The sequence below is a fragment of the Psittacula echo genome (assembly GCF_963264785.1).
Source record: "Psittacula echo genome assembly, chromosome: 16".
Classification (NCBI taxonomy): Eukaryota; Metazoa; Chordata; class Aves; order Psittaciformes; family Psittacidae; genus Psittacula; species Psittacula echo.
Genome location: NC_137752.1, coordinates 8,116,178 through 8,134,979, shown reverse-complemented (window position 1 = coordinate 8,134,979; position 18,802 = coordinate 8,116,178). Strand labels below are relative to the sequence as shown.

At 49.1% G+C, this 18,802-nt stretch overlaps 1 protein-coding gene across 1 annotated transcript in view; it reads right to left on the bottom strand.

The window, feature by feature from the left end:
• The window catches only part of ASTN2 (astrotactin 2), a gene marked incomplete at its 5' end in the record, with an annotated part of 331,301 nt that overhangs the window by 195,816 nt on the left and 116,683 nt on the right, over window positions 1-18,802 (bottom strand). The window contains 2 exons of the mRNA XM_080630379.1: window positions 380-547; window positions 12,810-12,956. Coding sequence (XP_080486505.1) covers window positions 380-547; window positions 12,810-12,956 — 315 coding nt within the window. The remainder of the gene's footprint in view (window positions 1-379; window positions 548-12,809; window positions 12,957-18,802) is intronic.

Here is an 18,802-nt window from a genome sequence, read left to right as displayed (position 1 = left end):
TGACCATCAGACAGGAGCACTAATGGAAAATGTGGTGCTCTGCAGTGCAATGGTCAAAAAAGCAAAGGGATGGAGATGGGGCAAGCTCACAAGTAGGGTGTCCAAACTGGACAGCAAAGAGCACAACTTACAAACAGATTAACCCCATGTGTCTGCTGCTGCCACACCAAAGAGGTGACAGCTCCACCATTTCAAATCCTCATTCTTGTGCCCATCTCCTTTACACCTTGCTGATGGGGTTCACCACTGGATGACCCTGCTGGTACCTTTTGGACCTCCATGCCCAACACCAGGCTAAAGAGGTGAACCGAGTGGGTGTCGAAGTACCCTCACACCTCCAAGCTCCCCAGGGTCTTCACTCTTCCCCAGCCTCCCTTACCTGTCTCCTGGTCACACAGCTGCTCACAGGCATCGGTGGTCCTCTGGCCACACAGGTCTCTCACCCAGGGGGACGTGGCATTGATCTGATAGTACAGGGACAGCTTGGCTGGATTAAGCCAGTCGGAGATGTCCAAGTAGCTCCCCTCGCTCACAACGAAGCTGCTGCCTGGAAGGTGGGAACGAAGTGTGTTAGGTGAGTGTAAGCAGCTAAAAAATAACTCAAAACAAACAAAAAACCCACCAAACACACATTTTGGCCCAATAGCAGAACTCGACTCTTCAGAAGCTGCTGTGATGTCAAGATTAGCAAAATAATACCAAGTTCACCAACACTCGGACCCAAAGAACTTCATTTGATCACTCCTCTCCCTATGAATGTGCCCCAGCAAATGGTCCACCAGCTGGGACACTCTTCTCCCCTATCCTTACGCTACCGAGCATCATGAGACACTGGATTTGAGTCCAAAGTCTCTGCAGAAATGTGGACCAATGTGACTAATATGATCCAGAAGACTGAAGCATCTCATCCCCAGCTCATGCAGGTGGTGTCCATGAGGATGCAAGGCTCAGGATGCGAATGGGCAGCGGCCACATGGGCTATTCCCACTTCACTTCCATAGTCGAGGTGAGGGAATTGACCCAACACACAACTTCTTATACGAGTGGTCTCGTATCAGAGACATTCCCAAGAGCCAGAAATTAATTCCTGCCAAAAGTGTTTTCTTCTGAAATCACGTTCTTTTATTTTGTGAAACATTCTTTTTCCCCACTGGCATCTGGGAATATGCATCATCTAATTAGCCAAATAGATTTTCAGTTCAGCCCAATCATTTCCTTATCTAACATCTGAGGCCTAGCATCGCTCGGGGGATTTTGCAGGCACAGAGGTCCTCATTAACTCTGATCTTCAATTACATTGATTATAAGACAGCCTCCATAATAGGGCCGCACAGATCAGAGGGGAGCAAAAAAAACTCTGCCATTAAGTGGTGTTTTGCAAAAGTTACCAGGGTAAAAGCCTTTCAAAACAGGGGAGAAGAAGCCTTCAAAGAGGAGGGGGCAAGGGGAACCACCAGATAGCCCAGGAGCCCACAGCCACCCTTCCAATAGGTGTTGGGACTTGCAAACGCGGGTAAAATTTGCAACCATTATATGAGGATTCAAATCCTTCTTAGTGATTACCCAAGGATGACAAGCCTATAGATCCAAGGCATATTTGCATGAAACCTTAAGGCTTGTGTCACTTAGTAAAGGACTGGGACTTCATTTTGCTAAGCACCATGAAAGATCTTGGCTCAATGAAAGCCAAGACATTAGAAAAGCAGGATAAAAACCCACAGCAGCAGCCACCCTGCATGAACCTGCCTGAACACAACCTCCTAATTTCCTTCTGAAGAAAATCACTGGTGCTTTAGCAAGCTCTTTTAAACATCATCGTGCACCATACAAAGTATAAAATAAGCAGAGCCTGAAGTCAAGCATCCTGGTGAGCAACTCCATTTTCAAGCATCCCAAGATCTCAGCACCACACAAATCTCAATCCTAATTTCACATGAAGTCAAGCCTCCGACACTTACACTGTTTATACACCACAAACACATTCACAGCCACATCTCTACACTCGAAGCTGATGGAGGCTGCCAAGCTATTGACTGTTCAAGCAAATGGAAATTAGACTTCCCAGATCCAGCTGCTCTGGAGACCCAGCAAGGCAGAAGCCTGCATCACCAAGGCTGCAGGATACATCTCAATCAGACACCCAACAGCAGTAAACTGCTGGGTAAACTCCACACCACCAGTGGAAAGCATGGAGATGCTGAACACTGCAAAGTACCTTAGAACCACACCGTTTTCTCTCTAATTATCATTCTTTGCCATGCATATTTAAAGACAGCTTGAAATACCAATGCTAAACTGTTGCTGGTTTGTTTTACCAAACAGAAATGCATGGCGAACCCATTTGGGAGTGTTTACTATTTACGTGTACGTGGCTATGCAGTAACCTGTCAATCTTCCTTTCTTCCTTATTTTTGTAGATCCTTAATAAAGAGTGAGGCTTGGGAAGCACGTAAACACATTTTGAGGCTCAGCTACTGCCAACTCCCTCTGCACCCAAAGACTGAAGAGCTTAAGCAATAGCTCTAGATTAAATCCCTACTTAATGAACCCCACTTCTGGTTAAAATACAGCCAGCCTGAAAGCAACAGAAGCAATTCAGACATATTGTGTGCAGTTCTGGTGTCCTCAACATTAAAAGGACATGGAACTGTTGGAACAAGTCCAGAGGAGGCCACAAGGATGATCAGGGACTGGAGCACCTCCCGTATGGAGACAGGCTGAGAAAGTTGGGGCTGTTCAGCCTGGAGAAGAGAAGGCTGCGTGGAGACCTCAGAGCAGCTTCCAGTGTCTGAAGGGGGCCTACAAGGATGCTGGGGAGGGACTCTTCATCAGGGCCTGTAGGGACAGGACAAGGGGTAACGGGTTCAAACTGAAACAGGGGAAGTTTAGATTGGATCTAAGGAAGAAATTCTTTACTGTGAGGGTGGTGAGGCACTGGAATGGGTTGCCCAGGGAGGTTGTGAATGCTCCATCCTTGGCGGTGTTCAAGCCCAGGTTGGGTGAGGCCTTGGGTGCCATGGTTTAGTGTGGGGTGTCCCTGCCCATGGCAGGGGGGTTGGAACTGGATGATCTGAAGGTCCTTTCCAGCTCAAAACATTCTGTGATTCTATGACAATAAGTTCAGTGTAAAACGGAGGCTTTTCTACTTCAGTACAAGGACAAACCCTAAACCCATGGATATTGAAGGGTTTAGTTAATTATAAACACTTTCCTTCCTTCCTAGGAGGAGAAAGGAGACAACTTCCAGCAAGGAACCTTCTCACATCTGAAGCCGAGTGTTGCAGCTCAGCTGGATAAGATTGAGAGATGTACACAGACACTCTCATCACCTTTGCTCCCATTGAAAATACAAACAAACATCCCAACCCTGATCCCTTTATCGCTCGTCTGGGGAAAAAAAAAACAAACCAGGAAAAGGTGTTTTACAAATATTTTGAAAGCTGAAATTTGGAAGATTTCAAAGCTTTTTCACACAATTTTTCCTCTTTATTTTCAGAGACTCTAAACACAGAAAACAGTTTTCAAAAGTCACCATGAAAAACATCTTGAAAAGCTCAGAAAGGGCAGGCTGAGTATCAAATCCTTTTAGAAACTACCAAGAACAAACATTTTCCAAGCTAGAGCCCTTTCAAAAGTCTTTAGCTTGCCGGGAGTACCAGCCAGGTTTGTTTTCACCAACATACAGTCTGTCAATGGAGGGAAATCAAGAGGAGGGAAGGGGGTGATGGGCATCTCAAGGCGCTCACAGAGCCAGGGTAGACCTGGCTCCACACCACCCTCTGAAAACCCACCTCAAGGACGTCAGACCCCACCAAATAATCCCCACAGCCAGCAGATCCACTCTCTGAGGACGCCCAGAGACACTGTCCACCCTGCTGTCCTCTGCTGCCAACCCCAGCAGCTCCATGATGTCTGCCAAGACACAAGTTTTGAGCTTCCCACTCAAAAGCTCAGTGAAATCCCCCTTAAACAGAGATATGGTCTCAGTGTAAAGCAACCATCAATCAAACAAGGGAATACAACACCAAGACAACAGCTCTCCACCCATAACCACCACCTCCCTGGAACCCTCATTGTACGACACATCCCTCCAGCGCTGTTGGCTTTGCACCATAGCGCAGCATCACCACACCATGAAGAACATCAGTTCACAGCTCCACAACTGCCTCCTAGCCCCATAAGGTCTACCAGCACCTCGGGGGATTGATTTGCTTGGGTTTGTGTATGCGTGTGTTTCCGCCCTTGCCCCCTTCCTTCAACATTGATCAAAGCCAGATCAGTTAAGGCAGCATCAAAAGTTCATGTCTCTCATGCCGGGGTCTCCTTCAAAGTTCACTGGAACTGCTTAAGCCTTGACAAAAGAGGCTTGGAGGTTTTGACATTTCAAAAATCATTTTCCAGAACACAACAGGATAAAACAGCTCAGAAGAGATAGCGAACAAGGGGAAAGAACAAAGCACCCAAAAGGAAGCCAAGAGGGTTTGGTTTTTCCCTTTCTCTCTTTTTTTCTTTTCAAGGAAAAAGATCAAAATACGGGTTTTTTTAAGACTTTCTATTTCTTCCTCCCTCTGCTCTTTTTGTCTTTGGTCCATTCACTGTTTCTTGGCCAACAAAATTCCTTTTCATCTAATATTAGTATTTTGTGCTAGAAAGCTCTGGGAGGTCATACTACACGTTGCTATTAATGTATCCATCCCTCTACCATCACACAATTATAATCCTGTCACAGATATTTTCTTTAAACACTAGAGGAAGGATTACCCCCTTGCTCTGCTCTAAAGGTACAAAGAACAACTCTGTTTGATTTCTTTGGAAACCTTTCTTATTTTCCTTGTTAAACTTGACAGAATATTTCCCAAAGAGACAACTCCTCCCCTATCAGCTCTTTGCATTGATCAGCTCTCTCCTGGCCTGGTCTTAAATGTCCTTCAGGCAATCCAGAAGAACCAGACGGATGTTGGATGCCCAGGACACATACACTGACCTAAGGAAGCAAACCAGGTTTGGTGCAGGATTGCATCCACAGAGTAATCGAGCAGGCAATCACAGAATCCCAGCCCGGTTTGTGTTGGAAGGGACCTTAAAGTTCCTCCAGCTCCAACCCCTGCAACGGGCAGGGACACCTTCCACTGGAGCAGCTTGCTCCAAGCCCCTGTGTCCAACCTGGCCTTGAACACTGCCAGGGATGGGGCAGCCACAGCTTCTCTGGGCACCCTGTGCCAGCGCCTCAGCACCCTCACAGGGAAGAGCTTCTGCCTAAGAGCTCATCTCAGTCTCCCCTCTGGCAGGTTCAAGCCATTCCCCTTGGCCTGTCCCTACCCTTGCAGAAAGCCTCTCTCCAGGTTTCCTGCAGCCCCTTTAGGCACTGGAAGGCTGATCCTTTGAAGTCAAACTCTTAATTCCATATTCCAATTTAAATCCAGGGACAGTTTCACACTGGGTTAAGATCCAAGCTATCCATCTCATCTTCCTTTTTGAAGGGTTTCTCTCTTGAACAAGACGAAATGCCTAACCAGAAAGTTATGATAGCCACTTTTAAACCCCACAAAAGCCTATAGGCACATTTTTCATCTACTCTCCCATCAGCCAAAGTGCATACAGTTTACATCCTCGACTCAAGGATGCACTTTCTGCACACAAACTACTTCCAGAGCCTGGGCTGCCTGCACCAATGCTCCCCAACCATTGATTTCTGGCTCAAGCCCACAGACCCCCATCCCTTAGAAGCACTGTCAATCCTGCCGGAGCTTTTTCACTCTAGCAAAGCAGAAGCAAATTAGTGATACAAATCTGCATGTAATTACAGCTCCGAGTAGAAGCATCTTTCCTGTGGGAGGAGCAGGGTTACATTTTAAGTGTTAAATTGCACTTTCTTGATCATTCTGACAGACGGTTTCTTCGGGGTTTCTTGGCACTCAGTCTTGATTTCACCAGGGCTGAGCTTCCGCCAGGCACTGCCCATGTTTAACCTCATACAGCGGGTGAAGACTTCGCCAACTTCTCCCTAACCCAAGGGGCATCTTCGCACCATGGCCTTGTGTTCAAGCTTACTCCGCAGTGACATCTCCCATGGTGTTACTAGGCAATGCCATTGGGCAGGTGTTGGTAACAGCACATCTCTATCATCAGTAGGCATCTGGGCCAGCAATGGCTGAGACAGAAATTAGACTCCTAAGGAAAAGCTTCTCCTTAATGCTCCGTATCTCCCAACTCCCACGCTCCAGCCGGGGGCTCTTCCTCAGTGATGCTCTCTAGATATTGGACAAGGGCTTGAGGAAATCCAGCCTAAATCAAATCACATCACGAAGTATACGACAGATGAGCTATGATAAGCTTTAGAAAGCACGAAGTGTGCGTGAACGGAGATTTTTCAGCCAGCACCAAGACCAAACATCCTCCCAGGATGGCAGAAAACATAACCAAGAGGCATCACGTGCAAAGTTATTATGCCATGGGACTGAGGCAAGCTATCACCACTCACCGAGAGATTGCACATCAGCAATGGTACTTGTTGGAGGAACAATAAAGTAGCATGTTCCTAGCTATGCAGCCTCCAAAAACCCTCCCTGCACTGCTGCATCACTGTTGCTGCAGGTATCCAGTGAATTCTGGTTCAAAAGCAAGTGTGGCCTAAGCCAGCATCCCAGGACTGACCGACCACCATGCTGCAAGCAAGCAGGGTCTCATCCTGTGGATGCATGAGTCAATCTTTGTATCTCTCCATCTATGAAAGGAAGCAGGTTAGTTGGTTAAGGGCATGCCTTCACTCACCATCCCTCCCAGATTAGAGGGTAAATGGTGTTGGTAGGTGAGCAGGCACTGGGAGATGCCACCTCCCTGGTGATGGGTGCATCCTGCCTCTCTCAGGATGCAAGAACTCCTGGCTTTGAACCAGCCCCTGCTGACACCATCCAAATACCAGATTGAATCCCCCTGGCTTGGCTTTGATGAATCCTGCAAAGGAGAAAGGAAGAGGCAAAGTGAAGCTGCCCTAGCAGCCCAGCACGCTTGATGCACAGGGGAGAATGGATGTAGGTTCACAAGCCTGTCAAAAGCACGATAAAAACATGATGTACTTCAGCCTCCAGAATCTTATTAGTTCCTCATGCAAAGAGCGTTCGCGCTGTAAAACCATCTTGGAATCCCTTTGATCCGTGCTGATACAGTTCATAAATTGATGTTAATATTTAGAGTTCATGTCTGGTAACGCTGCAGCCATTTGCTCACATTTCCTCACCCAGCCAAATGGGCGCGGGAACAGGAGGGAGCTGTAATGCAGACACGGAGGTGACCCGGTGGTTAAGAGCTGATGGAATTAAAGGCAATTTGTAAAGCTGCCCCCAGACACGGCCTCCAGAAACATGCAGGGTCCAGGGCAGGCAGAGCTGGCACCAAGGCTGCAATAGGAAAGCATTGCTTCTGCCAACGCTCTACTCCATAGAGCAGTAGAATGACTCCATGGGGAAGAAACAGCACAAGAGAAATCCAGTCAATTCCCTCTGCTGATTCCAAAGGGGGTTGGGACCAACTGGAGAATGTAGGGGACTGCAACAGCAGCATCCCTCTGACAGCTTGGATACCTTTGAGATCAGATCCCTTTCTCCATCCTTCTGGGGTATTCCACATGTAAAAAGAGCTTCTCCAGCTTCAACTTGCTGTAAAACAGGATGGGGAAGCAGCAGGCTCTCACTGCTCATTTCGCTATGGCACGTGCTGAGCACACGCGGGCAAGCACCTGAGGGCACAAGTTAATGCCTGGTCACCTCCGAGGGCTGCAGAAGATTGAGCAGGAAATGTCAAAGGCAAACACTTTAAAGCAACCCATTTAATTAAAACCAAAAGGAGAAGTTGTTGCGAGTCCAACAATTGCAGACTGCAGAGCTCCGGCAATCTTCGGGGGAAATTAACACAGGCTGCTAATAGCAGCATCCAATTCCACCGGCGCCTTGGAGGGATCAGCGGTGGGGGAAGGTAGGAAATCATCTTCAGATGAAACAATTACCCATCAGCTGCGTGACAGCCGCAGAACGGCACCGGGCAGACGCACGGAGCTTAGAAGCGAAAAGCAAAACACAAAGAAGCTTCTTCCAACTCCGCATCGAACCCAAAGCGTGGTCACGAGTGGCAGTTCCACCTCCTGGCTTTGCATGGGCTGGGGCTGGGTTTTCCTTCTTGCCCTATGGCTTGCAGGACACTGTGCATCCTATGGGAATCCACCCATGCCTGCAGGAGGGCTGCGCTGTGCTCCTGACCTGCATAAACCACCCAGCCCGCAGCTCAGACAGGGATAACCACATCTCCTCCGGCACGCGTCTCATGACAGGAGGGAAGGAGGCTACGAATGCCCCGAGATGCCTTTGAAGTGACAGAAACCTGCTTTATGCCCTTTATTTCCACTTATAAAACAAGGCCCTACAAGCCCCTAGCTAAATGTAGCCTTGCCTCCTTCAGTATGCACCAGAGGATCTCACGTCCCTCTCCCACTAAAGTATCCGGATCCAAACATCCACCCACACCATATATAACCTCTTTGCAGGCTGTAAAAATGGGAAGCTTTAATTGACACTATATTTCAAACTGTTGTGAAGCAAGGACATACTCCAGGCTCAGGCCTCTGGGGTATCTTTCCCCAACCCTGCCTTCCCTGCAAGCTGCTCCCGTTGCTGTATCTCTACTTTTTGAATCATTACTTACAAGGGGAGAAAAAACCCCAACTATTGAATGTACAGAGCCCAGTGCCTCACATATTCACATAAAGAGTTTTATTGCTCACACGGAGGGGCTCTCTTTCTTTTCTTCCTCCTTTTTGGCACTAAAGGGTCTTCTAAATAATGCTTTGCATTTCCATATCCCCATAAAAGCCACTACCAACCTTTCTATAAATCCAAGCCATCTCCAAAATCAGCGATGCCTTCTGCTCAGCACCGGCAGAGGCTGTCCCTAAACATGATGCCCTGGAGCAGCAGAAGGAAGAGGATGCTCCAACCACCGCATCCCAAGAGAAGGGTTAGAGGCACCAGCCCATTTCTCAGTGGCAGGGCATCCCCATCCTTCCCCACCAGCAAAGAGCAGGGATGCTTCTGCCAGGCTTCCCTGGATTTGGCCACCCCATGAAGGCAGAGCAGCTGTACAAACCAGGCAGTAATTGCTCAGAGAGGGAGAGGAGCTGTGGTGCGGGGACCCCATCAGATGAACAAAAGGAAGAAAATGAACCAAGGGAGAGAAATAAGGGCAATAGACACAGGCTGGTCATTAACACTGCTGCTGGGAATATATCCCCCCAGCTTCTGCTGTCGATTGGCTTCTGGTCCCAGTCCTTCCCCTCCCCTTTGCCATGCTGCGACTCCAGAGGGCTCAGGAGCTTCTTCCTCTTAACCCCATTGCTTGCTGCAGAGGGGAAAGCTGGAGGCATCTGACGGGGCTTCCCCCTGCACCCCTCCTTTTCCCAAGTTGGCGCTGGCTCCTGGCTCACTGGCATCTATTTAAAGTTCCCTTCAAAGATGAGTTTTCATCTGCTAGGAGAGCGATCTCTTTCAGCCTCTGCCTTTGTTTGCCTTTTCCTGCAGAGGTGTTGGTACCTGCTCTGCTTGAGGATTTTTCCTTGGCTATTGAAACACCACATTTCAAAAAGGAACCGAGAGGGCACCCACCCTTCTCTCGCAAGGGAACACCTCCTGTGAATGCACCAGCCCTGCCTTCTCGGAGCCTGCCTGATCATCATGCAAAATTCAACAGAGATCAGCTCCAGGAAGCGGATATTTAAGTGCAAGGCAACATTTACGAATATGGTGCACACCAGCAGGTGCCATGTGAGAGGCTGGTTTAGGGCTGATGCTTCCCTGTGAGGGTGCTGAGGCGCTGGCACAGGGTGCCCAGAGAAGCTGTGGCTGCCCCATCCCTGGCAGTGTTCAAGGCCAGGTTGGACACAGGGGCTTGGAGCAAGCTGCTCCAGTGGAAGGTGTCCCTGCCCGGGGCTGGGGTTGGAGCTGGATGAGCTTTAAGGTCCCTTCCAACACAAACCAGTCTGGGATTCTATGACCAAAGCTCCCAGCCTCAGCCAGGCCAAAGACATCAGGGGAATGCCCACACCAACCCCCCTTTGCATCCAAGCAAAAGCAGGTTTAAACCCACCCAGGGCATCCCCAGGGAGAAGCAAGTCCCCTCTTTTCCACCAGCACAAGACTCCGGGTGCCGAACCCCTGCAATCACAACCAGCCCCGTTTTCACTGGGTATCATTAAGATTTCCCAGCCCAGCTTGCTTCTGTGATGCCTTTAAATGTTTTATAGTGTTTTGCTGCCAGTTGGGTGCTGCCTTGGGATTTGTTGCTATTCAAAAGAAGGGACAACTTTAAGAGCTTCTCTCTTCCCAGGCGAGGAACTCTGCCATCGCATAAAGTGATGAGATCTTAGCGAAAGTGATAGCCGCTGCAAAGTGTACTTGGCTGCTTCTGGGGGAGGAATTTGACTGTTTCTCATAAAAAATATTAACAAAGTTCTCGCAGTTTGCAATTATGTTTTACAGTTCCATCACAAAGCTCATTTTAATTCTTCTCCAAGCCGGTTCTCCCAGTCCTCTCGCCACTTTCTCTTCAGCAAAGTCATTAAGTCAGGACTGGAGATCATCCCATTTCCCCCAGTTTCGAGGATATTAATCTGGTTTAGTGGTATTTCATTGTCATTTCCGTTCGAGTGTTCTCCCTATTTGCATAATTTGCATTGCCACCCCTTTTCCCAGTGACAAGCACAGGCTCAGCTTTCCGTGTTCATTCCACACAGTCACATTGCATTCTGGTTTATTTTCTTTTTCAAGGAGATGCTGCCTTGCCCGGGCCAGGAGCAGGATGCTGAGGTCCTATCTCCATCACTCCCCTCCCAGATAATCTTCAACAAGTATCAAAACCAGTTGTGAAGTCCCAATCCAAGGGATGAACTGGCCAGTGCCCATTTCAAAGGGACGTGGGTTAACACTGGAGCAACCTCCTTTCCCCAGTGCAAAAAGAGTTTCTGTTCTCCAGCTACTCAGAATAACAATCTGAAGACTTCAGAACACTCATATGCAGCCTGGACAACCCTTAAAGCTTTCTAGAAGCAGGTCAAGGTGTAGAAAGCCCCTTGTTTCAAGTTATGGCTTTTTCACATCTCCACTCCACTGATGCTCAGTTCCTCCAACCTGAGACCACAAAGCAGATGCTTGCCTCCTTCCCTTAAAGAAGGACCAAGCTTTGATAGCCAATGTAGCTGGAGACTGGGTTGCAATTTCCAGAGTCAGCAGCTTAGAAGCATCCTCAAGGATCAGAGCAGAGGCAACCTCATGCACCAGGATGGAGGCATCAACCAACTGCACACAACACCCGTCCCATAAGGCACTTATGATCCCCATCACACCTACCGAGGCAGACACTTCTCTGCATCACTTGGTGCAGGGAAGTGGGGTTAAACAAAGCAGTGGTGGAGCTGGGGAAGAGCACATGCTCTGTCACTGTTACAGTGCCCGTAACAGCCTACAAATGCACATCACAGCCAAGAAGAAACCACTCTTAGCAGGGCTAAACCCCACTTCAAAACACTTGGTGAGCCCCTCACCACCACAGGGTGATGTTTAAGCCCCTCTCCATCATTTCCTTCTGCTGCCGTGCCTCTGCATCCCCTTCACCATCCACCTCTCCCCAAAGTATTAATCCCTCTCAGACCTGTCCCCCATCCCAGCCCCAAAGTGGGGGCTATACAGGAGCTGGCTATGCCAAGACACCCCAGCAGCTACGGTGATGCACCAGCTCCATGTGGCACATTTCTGGCCCAGAAAAAGTGTCCCCTCTGCACGCCCCAAGCAGCGAGATGAGTGCAGGAGCTGAGGAATTGAAACCGACTGAATAATGGCTCCTGTCTGCTGGAAGAAAATGAAATTTGCCCTCGTGTTACCGAAAACTTGCACCCGACGCTCACTGCACATTATAAAGAAAAGGTCAGTGAAACACAACAAACGCGAGGAGCCCGGTTGGAGAAAGCAATAAATAGTGACAGCAGCCCTCGTCTAATTGTTCAAAGCATCTCTGCCTTGGCTCAAACCCTAGCAATTTGCCTCCGCACTGCTGCAAGCGGCTGGGATGAGCAGCTTGGCTGCTGCAGGACAAGAGGATGTCTGTTTGTTCAGGGCTTGTCAGCGAGTTTGTGGGAAAAGAGGAACATCCATCAGATGCAATTTGTAGTACTTGTAGTAGTAATGGTAATAAGAAGATGCTACAGAGATTTTGGCCTCAGGCTTATATAATAAGATAATAATAGTAATAATATTAATAATAAAGATTTAGATTTTGCCCTCAGGCTCACATAATGAATAGAATAATAATAATAATACTAAATAATAATAATAGATTTAGTAGTAGTAATGATAGGACAAGTGGTGATAGGTTTAAACTGAAACAGGGGATGTTCAGGTTAGATCTAAGGAAGCAGTTCTTTACTGTGAGGGTGCTGAGGTGCTGGCACAGGGTGCCCAGAGAAGCTGTGGCTGCCCCATCCCTGGCAGTGTTCAAGGCCAGGTTGGACACAGGGGCTTGGAGCAAGCTGCTCCAGTGGAAGGGGTCCCTGCCCGTGGCAGGGGTTGGAACTGGATGACCTTAAGGTCCTTTCCAACTCAAACCATTCCATGATTCAGATTTTGGCCTCAGGCTCACGGCTGTGCTTTGCTCCTCTGGGAAGGGGGATCCCTGCAGCTGAACAGAACCAGGCCAATTCCCAAAGAAAGGGACCCCCATGTCCCAAACACAGCCTATGGGGCAGCAGGGGCTGAGTCCCCTGAGGGTCTTACCATCCGCAATGAAGTGCTCGGGTACGTGAAGCGTCACCTTGACGGTGAGCGGGCAGGAGAGCTGGGAGCCACACACCACGGCCAGGATGCAGGAGCTCACCGCGATCAGGGTCAGCGCTGTCTTGTTGACGGGGCTCTTCATTGAACCTGGAAGGCAGACAGAGGGGTGGGTAAAGGTAAAGCTGTACCTGGGATACAGGAGAGCCTCAGCCCAAGGGAAGGGCAGGCATTGAAAATGAAAACATCAGCTCAGTAGCACTGGAATAGCTCCTGAGGCCTCCAAACCCATCACATCGTGTTTGGCTGGGGTTTAACATTCATGTTGTTTCACTCACTGAGTTACAACTGTCTTAGGGACTATATCTTCCTAGAGGAGGGAGAAAACTTGCTCAGAGCAAGTGGACCCTCTGCCTGGGAAGCCCTCCTAACCCTAACCACCGTCAGCTACAGTTGGGTTGGACAGAGGAACCCCCAGACTGCAGAAATGGGGGTGAAACTGGGCAACAGAGTCACTGAGAGAGAGAAGAATCCCAGGAGACTGGGATGCTCTTGTCTGGATGAGACACCCTCCACTGATGGAGATAACCAGGAGAAACTGTCCCCAGGCCACCGCTATGCCATCAACAGGTCTCCAATGCCCAAGAAGAGAGTAAGCCTGGAGTCTGCATCCTTGGGTACCACTGATTGCTCCCTGCTCAGCCTCTCCAAACACGAGGATACCCCACTGCTGCTCTTACTGCACCACATGCCCCATGGCCACTTAGTCCAACAGCTCACACGAGCACTCCACTCTGCTCAAAGCTAACAACAGACACCTCACAAAGAGCCTGTTCCCTTCTCCAGTGCTTGGGATGCTCATCAAAAACCACTCGATGACTATGGAGATGCCAAGGAGAAGCCACAGCCTCACATCTAACCCCAACCACTGCAGTCTGTTACAGTGCAGCTGAGATGACCAAGCTCCCAGCAGACCTGGCCACATCCCTGCTCAGGATTCCAGTGAGGACACTTGCTGATTCTTGGAAGCCAATCCAGCCTCTCCTCCCTTGCTCCCTGGCGTTCTCCACCTCTTCAGCAAAGTGAGACTTAAAAAGCATCAATCTGAACATTGGATGGGAAATGCATCCAGCAAGTTAGCACTTGCACACCCTGTAATGTGACCAAAGCTGCTACAGAGATGCTGGTGCCATGGCAGGGACCTCATGCTTGGCGCAATCTGTGTTTTCCAGTCAGAGTGTGACCCACCAAAGCAATTCCCTGCTGCAGGATGGAGCCTGTACCGACCTTCTCCAACCAGCATCCATAGGACAGGAGAAGTGGCTGTTCTGCTGGAAAATACCCCCCTCACTGCAATACAGGAGTATGCAAATCCAGTATTTATGAAGCATCTTTTACTGTCCTTATGCACGCATCATCTAAACAGCTTTCCCACCCCTACTTCACAGCTTTATCCTCGACCTCCTGCGCCCTTCACCTTGAGATCCCTCTTTTTCTTTCCTTCCCCATCTTTATTTAAATCACCAGCATAAGTTAGCACCTCGTTGGGAAGCAAACTCATTGAGCAGACTGTGCCTGCCACAAACCCTGCTCTTGCTCGAAGCTACTACACAAATGCTAAAAGGGAAAAGAGGGGGGGAAAAAGGAAAAGAAAAAGCAAGGAAAAAAGCCTCCATCAGGATAAGTGGACACAGCAAAGCGTATAATAGAGCAGAGAACACTGGGGTTCACCATTATAAATCACCTTTCAATCCAGAGTATTAAAGCACTTGGCAAACATTAAATCACAAATCCCTTATGAGTTAGATGAGTATTATCCCCTGTTCACAAAGAGCCTGAATCACAGGTATAATGGCAGCTTCCACCATCCCACAGCCAGAGTGGAGCTGGAGGGATCAGGATCTGGGAGCTCCCATCCCCAGCAGTCCACGTGGCTGCTTCTTTCCCCATGACTAAGAAGAGAGGGGCACAGGAGCTTGAAACAGTCAAAAGCTCATTACAGCTCAATGAGTTTGAGCTTGGCTGCCCAAGGAAATAGACAATGTGCTATGAAGTCACCTATAAGTCAACCTTTCCCTCTCCCCTGCCTCCTGCACCCCACTTGTTTCCATCACAGTGCTAATTATTGATCTCCAGAACTGCCCAACGTTGGCTTTGACCAACTGAACCAAAGCAATGGGTCTTCTGCTTGAGCAGAAATTGGATTTCCAGCTCAGTTCTTCACTGCTCAGGGCCAGTTTGCTGCCAGGTTGGAAGGAAGGCTGCTGGAAAAGCAGAACCTTCCCTCGTTTGTTAAAGAGAAGGACACGGCTCCCATTTTCCATCCCATTGCCTGCTCTTCGGACCACTCCAGCAGAAGCTCTGCTGTGCTGTGTTTAAAAACCCATCTGGAGATAAACAGCTTCATGCTAGGCTTCTGAAACCACAAGCAAATACATTCTTAGCAAGCCCCTGCTAACCAAACCAACCTCACCAGGGCTTCATGCTTCTGTCAGGGGTGAGACAAAATGATCCATCCCTTCCTTGGCCCAGAGAGGGGATCCAAACGCAGCTCGGTCACTCAGGCAGCACCACATGAACCACTACACTGCAAATGGGAGCCCTGCCTGGTTGAAGCCTGCTCTTTCCCTCCTTGTCACCTCTGTGCTTCCAGGGAGGTGTTTAAAATGCAGATCTGCAAACCAAGGTCCACCAAGCAAGCTGGCATCAACCTCCTTTACCAAAAAGAGGAAGCCTGGGGTAGAATACAAGACCTTTATGGACGGCTGATGTGACTCAGAAGCCCCCAGAGCCTCACCATCCTGTCTTTGTTTGGGTCTTGCGAGGTCCAAAAAGCTCAAGAGGAATAAAGTGACCAGGCACGGATGAGACCAAACTCACTCCCTGTATTCCTCTGCTCTATTAAATCCTTCCTGTATTGAGATGATCTCTCCATGTTTTTAATAACACATGTTTCTGTTGCATTTCGGATGGTTGCAACTAAGTAAGTGGGTGATCAAGTGCTCAGTTTTGGGGGGAAAGCAATGGTCAGAGGAGCCTGTGCCCAAGCAGCAGGCAAAGCAGCAGGCAGGATACATGAGGATGATGAAGAAGAAATCCCTGCTTTCCAACAGGGAGAAGTCACCTCTCCCCGCAGCCAGTGAGAGCAAAGGAGGGAGAAGCAGAAAGCAAAGCAAACTGCTCTGTTTCAGAGCAGAACCATACCTGAGATGCTCCCCACTAGCGATCCAATTAACAGCAGCTTAATTAGACTGGGAGACAAGAGGAGAGCCAGCACTGTGGTGGTCAGAGGGGCTGCTGCCACCACCACCTTTCCCACCCAAGGATTTCTGCTCCTCCCTTTCAACACTGGAGCCAACGAGCCAGCTCCATCCCGCAGGGAAGACACGGATCCCTCAGGAGCCAGCTCGGTGCTTGCAAAGCGCCACATCCCTGTGAAGATTCTGCACCTACTGCACGACGCAGACAAATCCAAAGGCACTGGAGTAAACACTGCAAACAGCCCCTCCAAACACACCTTGGAAGCATCATCTCCTCGTGCAGTTAATTACTCATTGCTTTGTACACCTTCCCTTGCTCACTTAAAGGACAAGGAGGAGGGGGAGAAGACACCCATCAAAACTCCGAGCTCGCTTCTTTTTAATCCTAAATTTAGGAAGGGAGAAAAAAAAAAACACCTCTGTTCAGAACACGGATGGATTTACAAGCAACACAAACATCCCGAGCTCTGGGTAATGTGATGTTTCTAAATCAGGCTCATAAATACATGCTCGGGAGATTAGTCCATAAGAAAAAATGCACTTTAATTACCCCATCTTTATCAGCACACAGCCCACGGTGTTAGCCATATGTGGGTGTTAAACGCCAAGTGCTCTGCAATCTTCCCCACCCCTCCAGAGATAACAGCAATAATAGGGAATGTTTCGCGGCTACTCGGATATTAAAATGTATTTCCACCACCCGAGGAAGACGGAGCAGGGGAACAGTGAGTGCCTGAACTGCTTAGCAACGCCTGGAGCAGCTGCCCAGCCACTGTGCCATGCTGCATGCAGAATCGCCTGGTGCAAGGTGAGCGGCGAGCCCACCGCAGCCCATCTCGCATCCCTGCGTCCTTCCCGGTGTTGTTGGCACGTCACAGTACCAGGAGTGCTCCTAATGATCTCTCTTTGTGTTCCAGCTGAGGCTCATTAGGATGGTACGAGAGCATTTCCAGGACACCCTCACACACAGAAACATCTCAAGGTGTTTTACAAGTGGGGATCGTGTGGAATTGAATCAGACGCCAATTCAACGCCAGTGGCGTTGAAAGGCGGCTCTGGCCATGGAGCATCCCTGTGCTGGGATGAGCCAATCTCCCTTTCCTACCCCACACCACTTTCACATCAGGATGTTCTCTTTTCCTCCAGCACACACGGGATGGGATAGGATGGGACATCTTCCTTCCAGCCAGATGCAGCTCTCCCATACCATGGACCCCCCCAAATCTTCATGGACCACTGTGCCCCAGAGACACTTTCCTCACAAATGGGATGTGGATGCAATGAACCCTCCAGGCAGCATCTGAGCAGCAGGGTGAGAGCCCAGGCAGGCGTTTCATTGCACACCCTCTCCACAATGCCTGGCTTCAGCCTCTCCTTGAGCAGGCACCTTCTCCATCACTGCCTTAGGCAAATCCCAAGTGAAGGTGCTCACATTTAAAGGCTGGATCTGGGTCAAGGCTTGGGCACGGGGCTGTCTCCAGCCTCATCCCCTGACTCAGCAGGATGAGGATCAACCCAAAGTGATGGCTTTGCTCTTCCCAGGCCAGGGGAGACTCACCTCCAAGAGAGCAGAGAGAGAGCAGAGAGAGTGCACAGCAGAAGGGACAGGGAGGAGAAGCAAGGAGGAAAGACGGCTGCGCTGTGCAGCAGAAGGGTGAGATCAGACGCTTCTGGATTTATAGAGGATTTGATCTTGCTAAGCGCATGCTGAATCAGATTAATACTATTAACATTTATGAATTATGAACTATGAATTAGCCAAGGCATACTCCAGTACAGCACAGGGGGGCTGAAGAAAAGGCAGCCATGGGTGTGGATTGGGGAGAGGAGGATGCTGAGGGTGGCACGGCCACAATGGGAGGTCAGGATTGGGCTGCTGGACCCCATGGCAAGGTCAAGGCTTTGGCAGCTGATCTGTGGTGTACACCAATAGCCTGCATTGGAGATAAAGAACCCCAGCGAGCTCTCGTGCTCCTCCAGCCTTTGCTCTTCACGTGCTGCTGGAGTTTTAATGCCTCATGTATTGAATAAATATATTTACTTCCTAATTATAGGGTTGCTGGTGGTGCTCCCCCTTTGCTTTAAAACAACGGGCCCGCAGTTCCGAGACATGCTGCCAGTAAATTTCAATCAGGAGGAGGAACAGGGAAGTGGAGGGAAAGGAAAAGCCCTGAAGACTGGGCAAGGAAGTGGGAAGGGAGGGTGGAAACAGAGATGAAGGCGGCACAGGCAGAAATGCTGTGACCCACCAGCCCCATCACCACCAGGGTCAGCATCTCCAGCCCCATCGCCACGGGTGACAGTTCTCAGGGCTGCCCCAGCACAGCGCAGAGGGGAGGATTTGTGCAAACCCAAGCTGCTCTCCTGGCACCGTTACAGGTTTTTGCCATTTCTCTGGGCATGGACTATTAAAATCAATGAAGTCAGTTCTGCTTTCGTGTTCTCGGTGCTGAATCGCTTGAGATAAAATCGTATTAAAGAAACAGTTCCATATTTAAAGGCAGAGATTGTCTGCGCTGGAATTTTCTTTCATGCAAATCGATGGAAACACTTCTCCTGGAATTAAAGCCCGATCTCTCTTTTGTTTTAAACTCCAAATGAGTCCCAATTTTACAATATACAGACACAAAGGCAAATCTGAGCGGAAGGCTTCATTTTAAGGAGGAGGGAAAGCAATTTTCCGTATAGTGTAATGAAAACATTATTCCTACAGGAAAAAAGAGGAAAGAAAGTAAT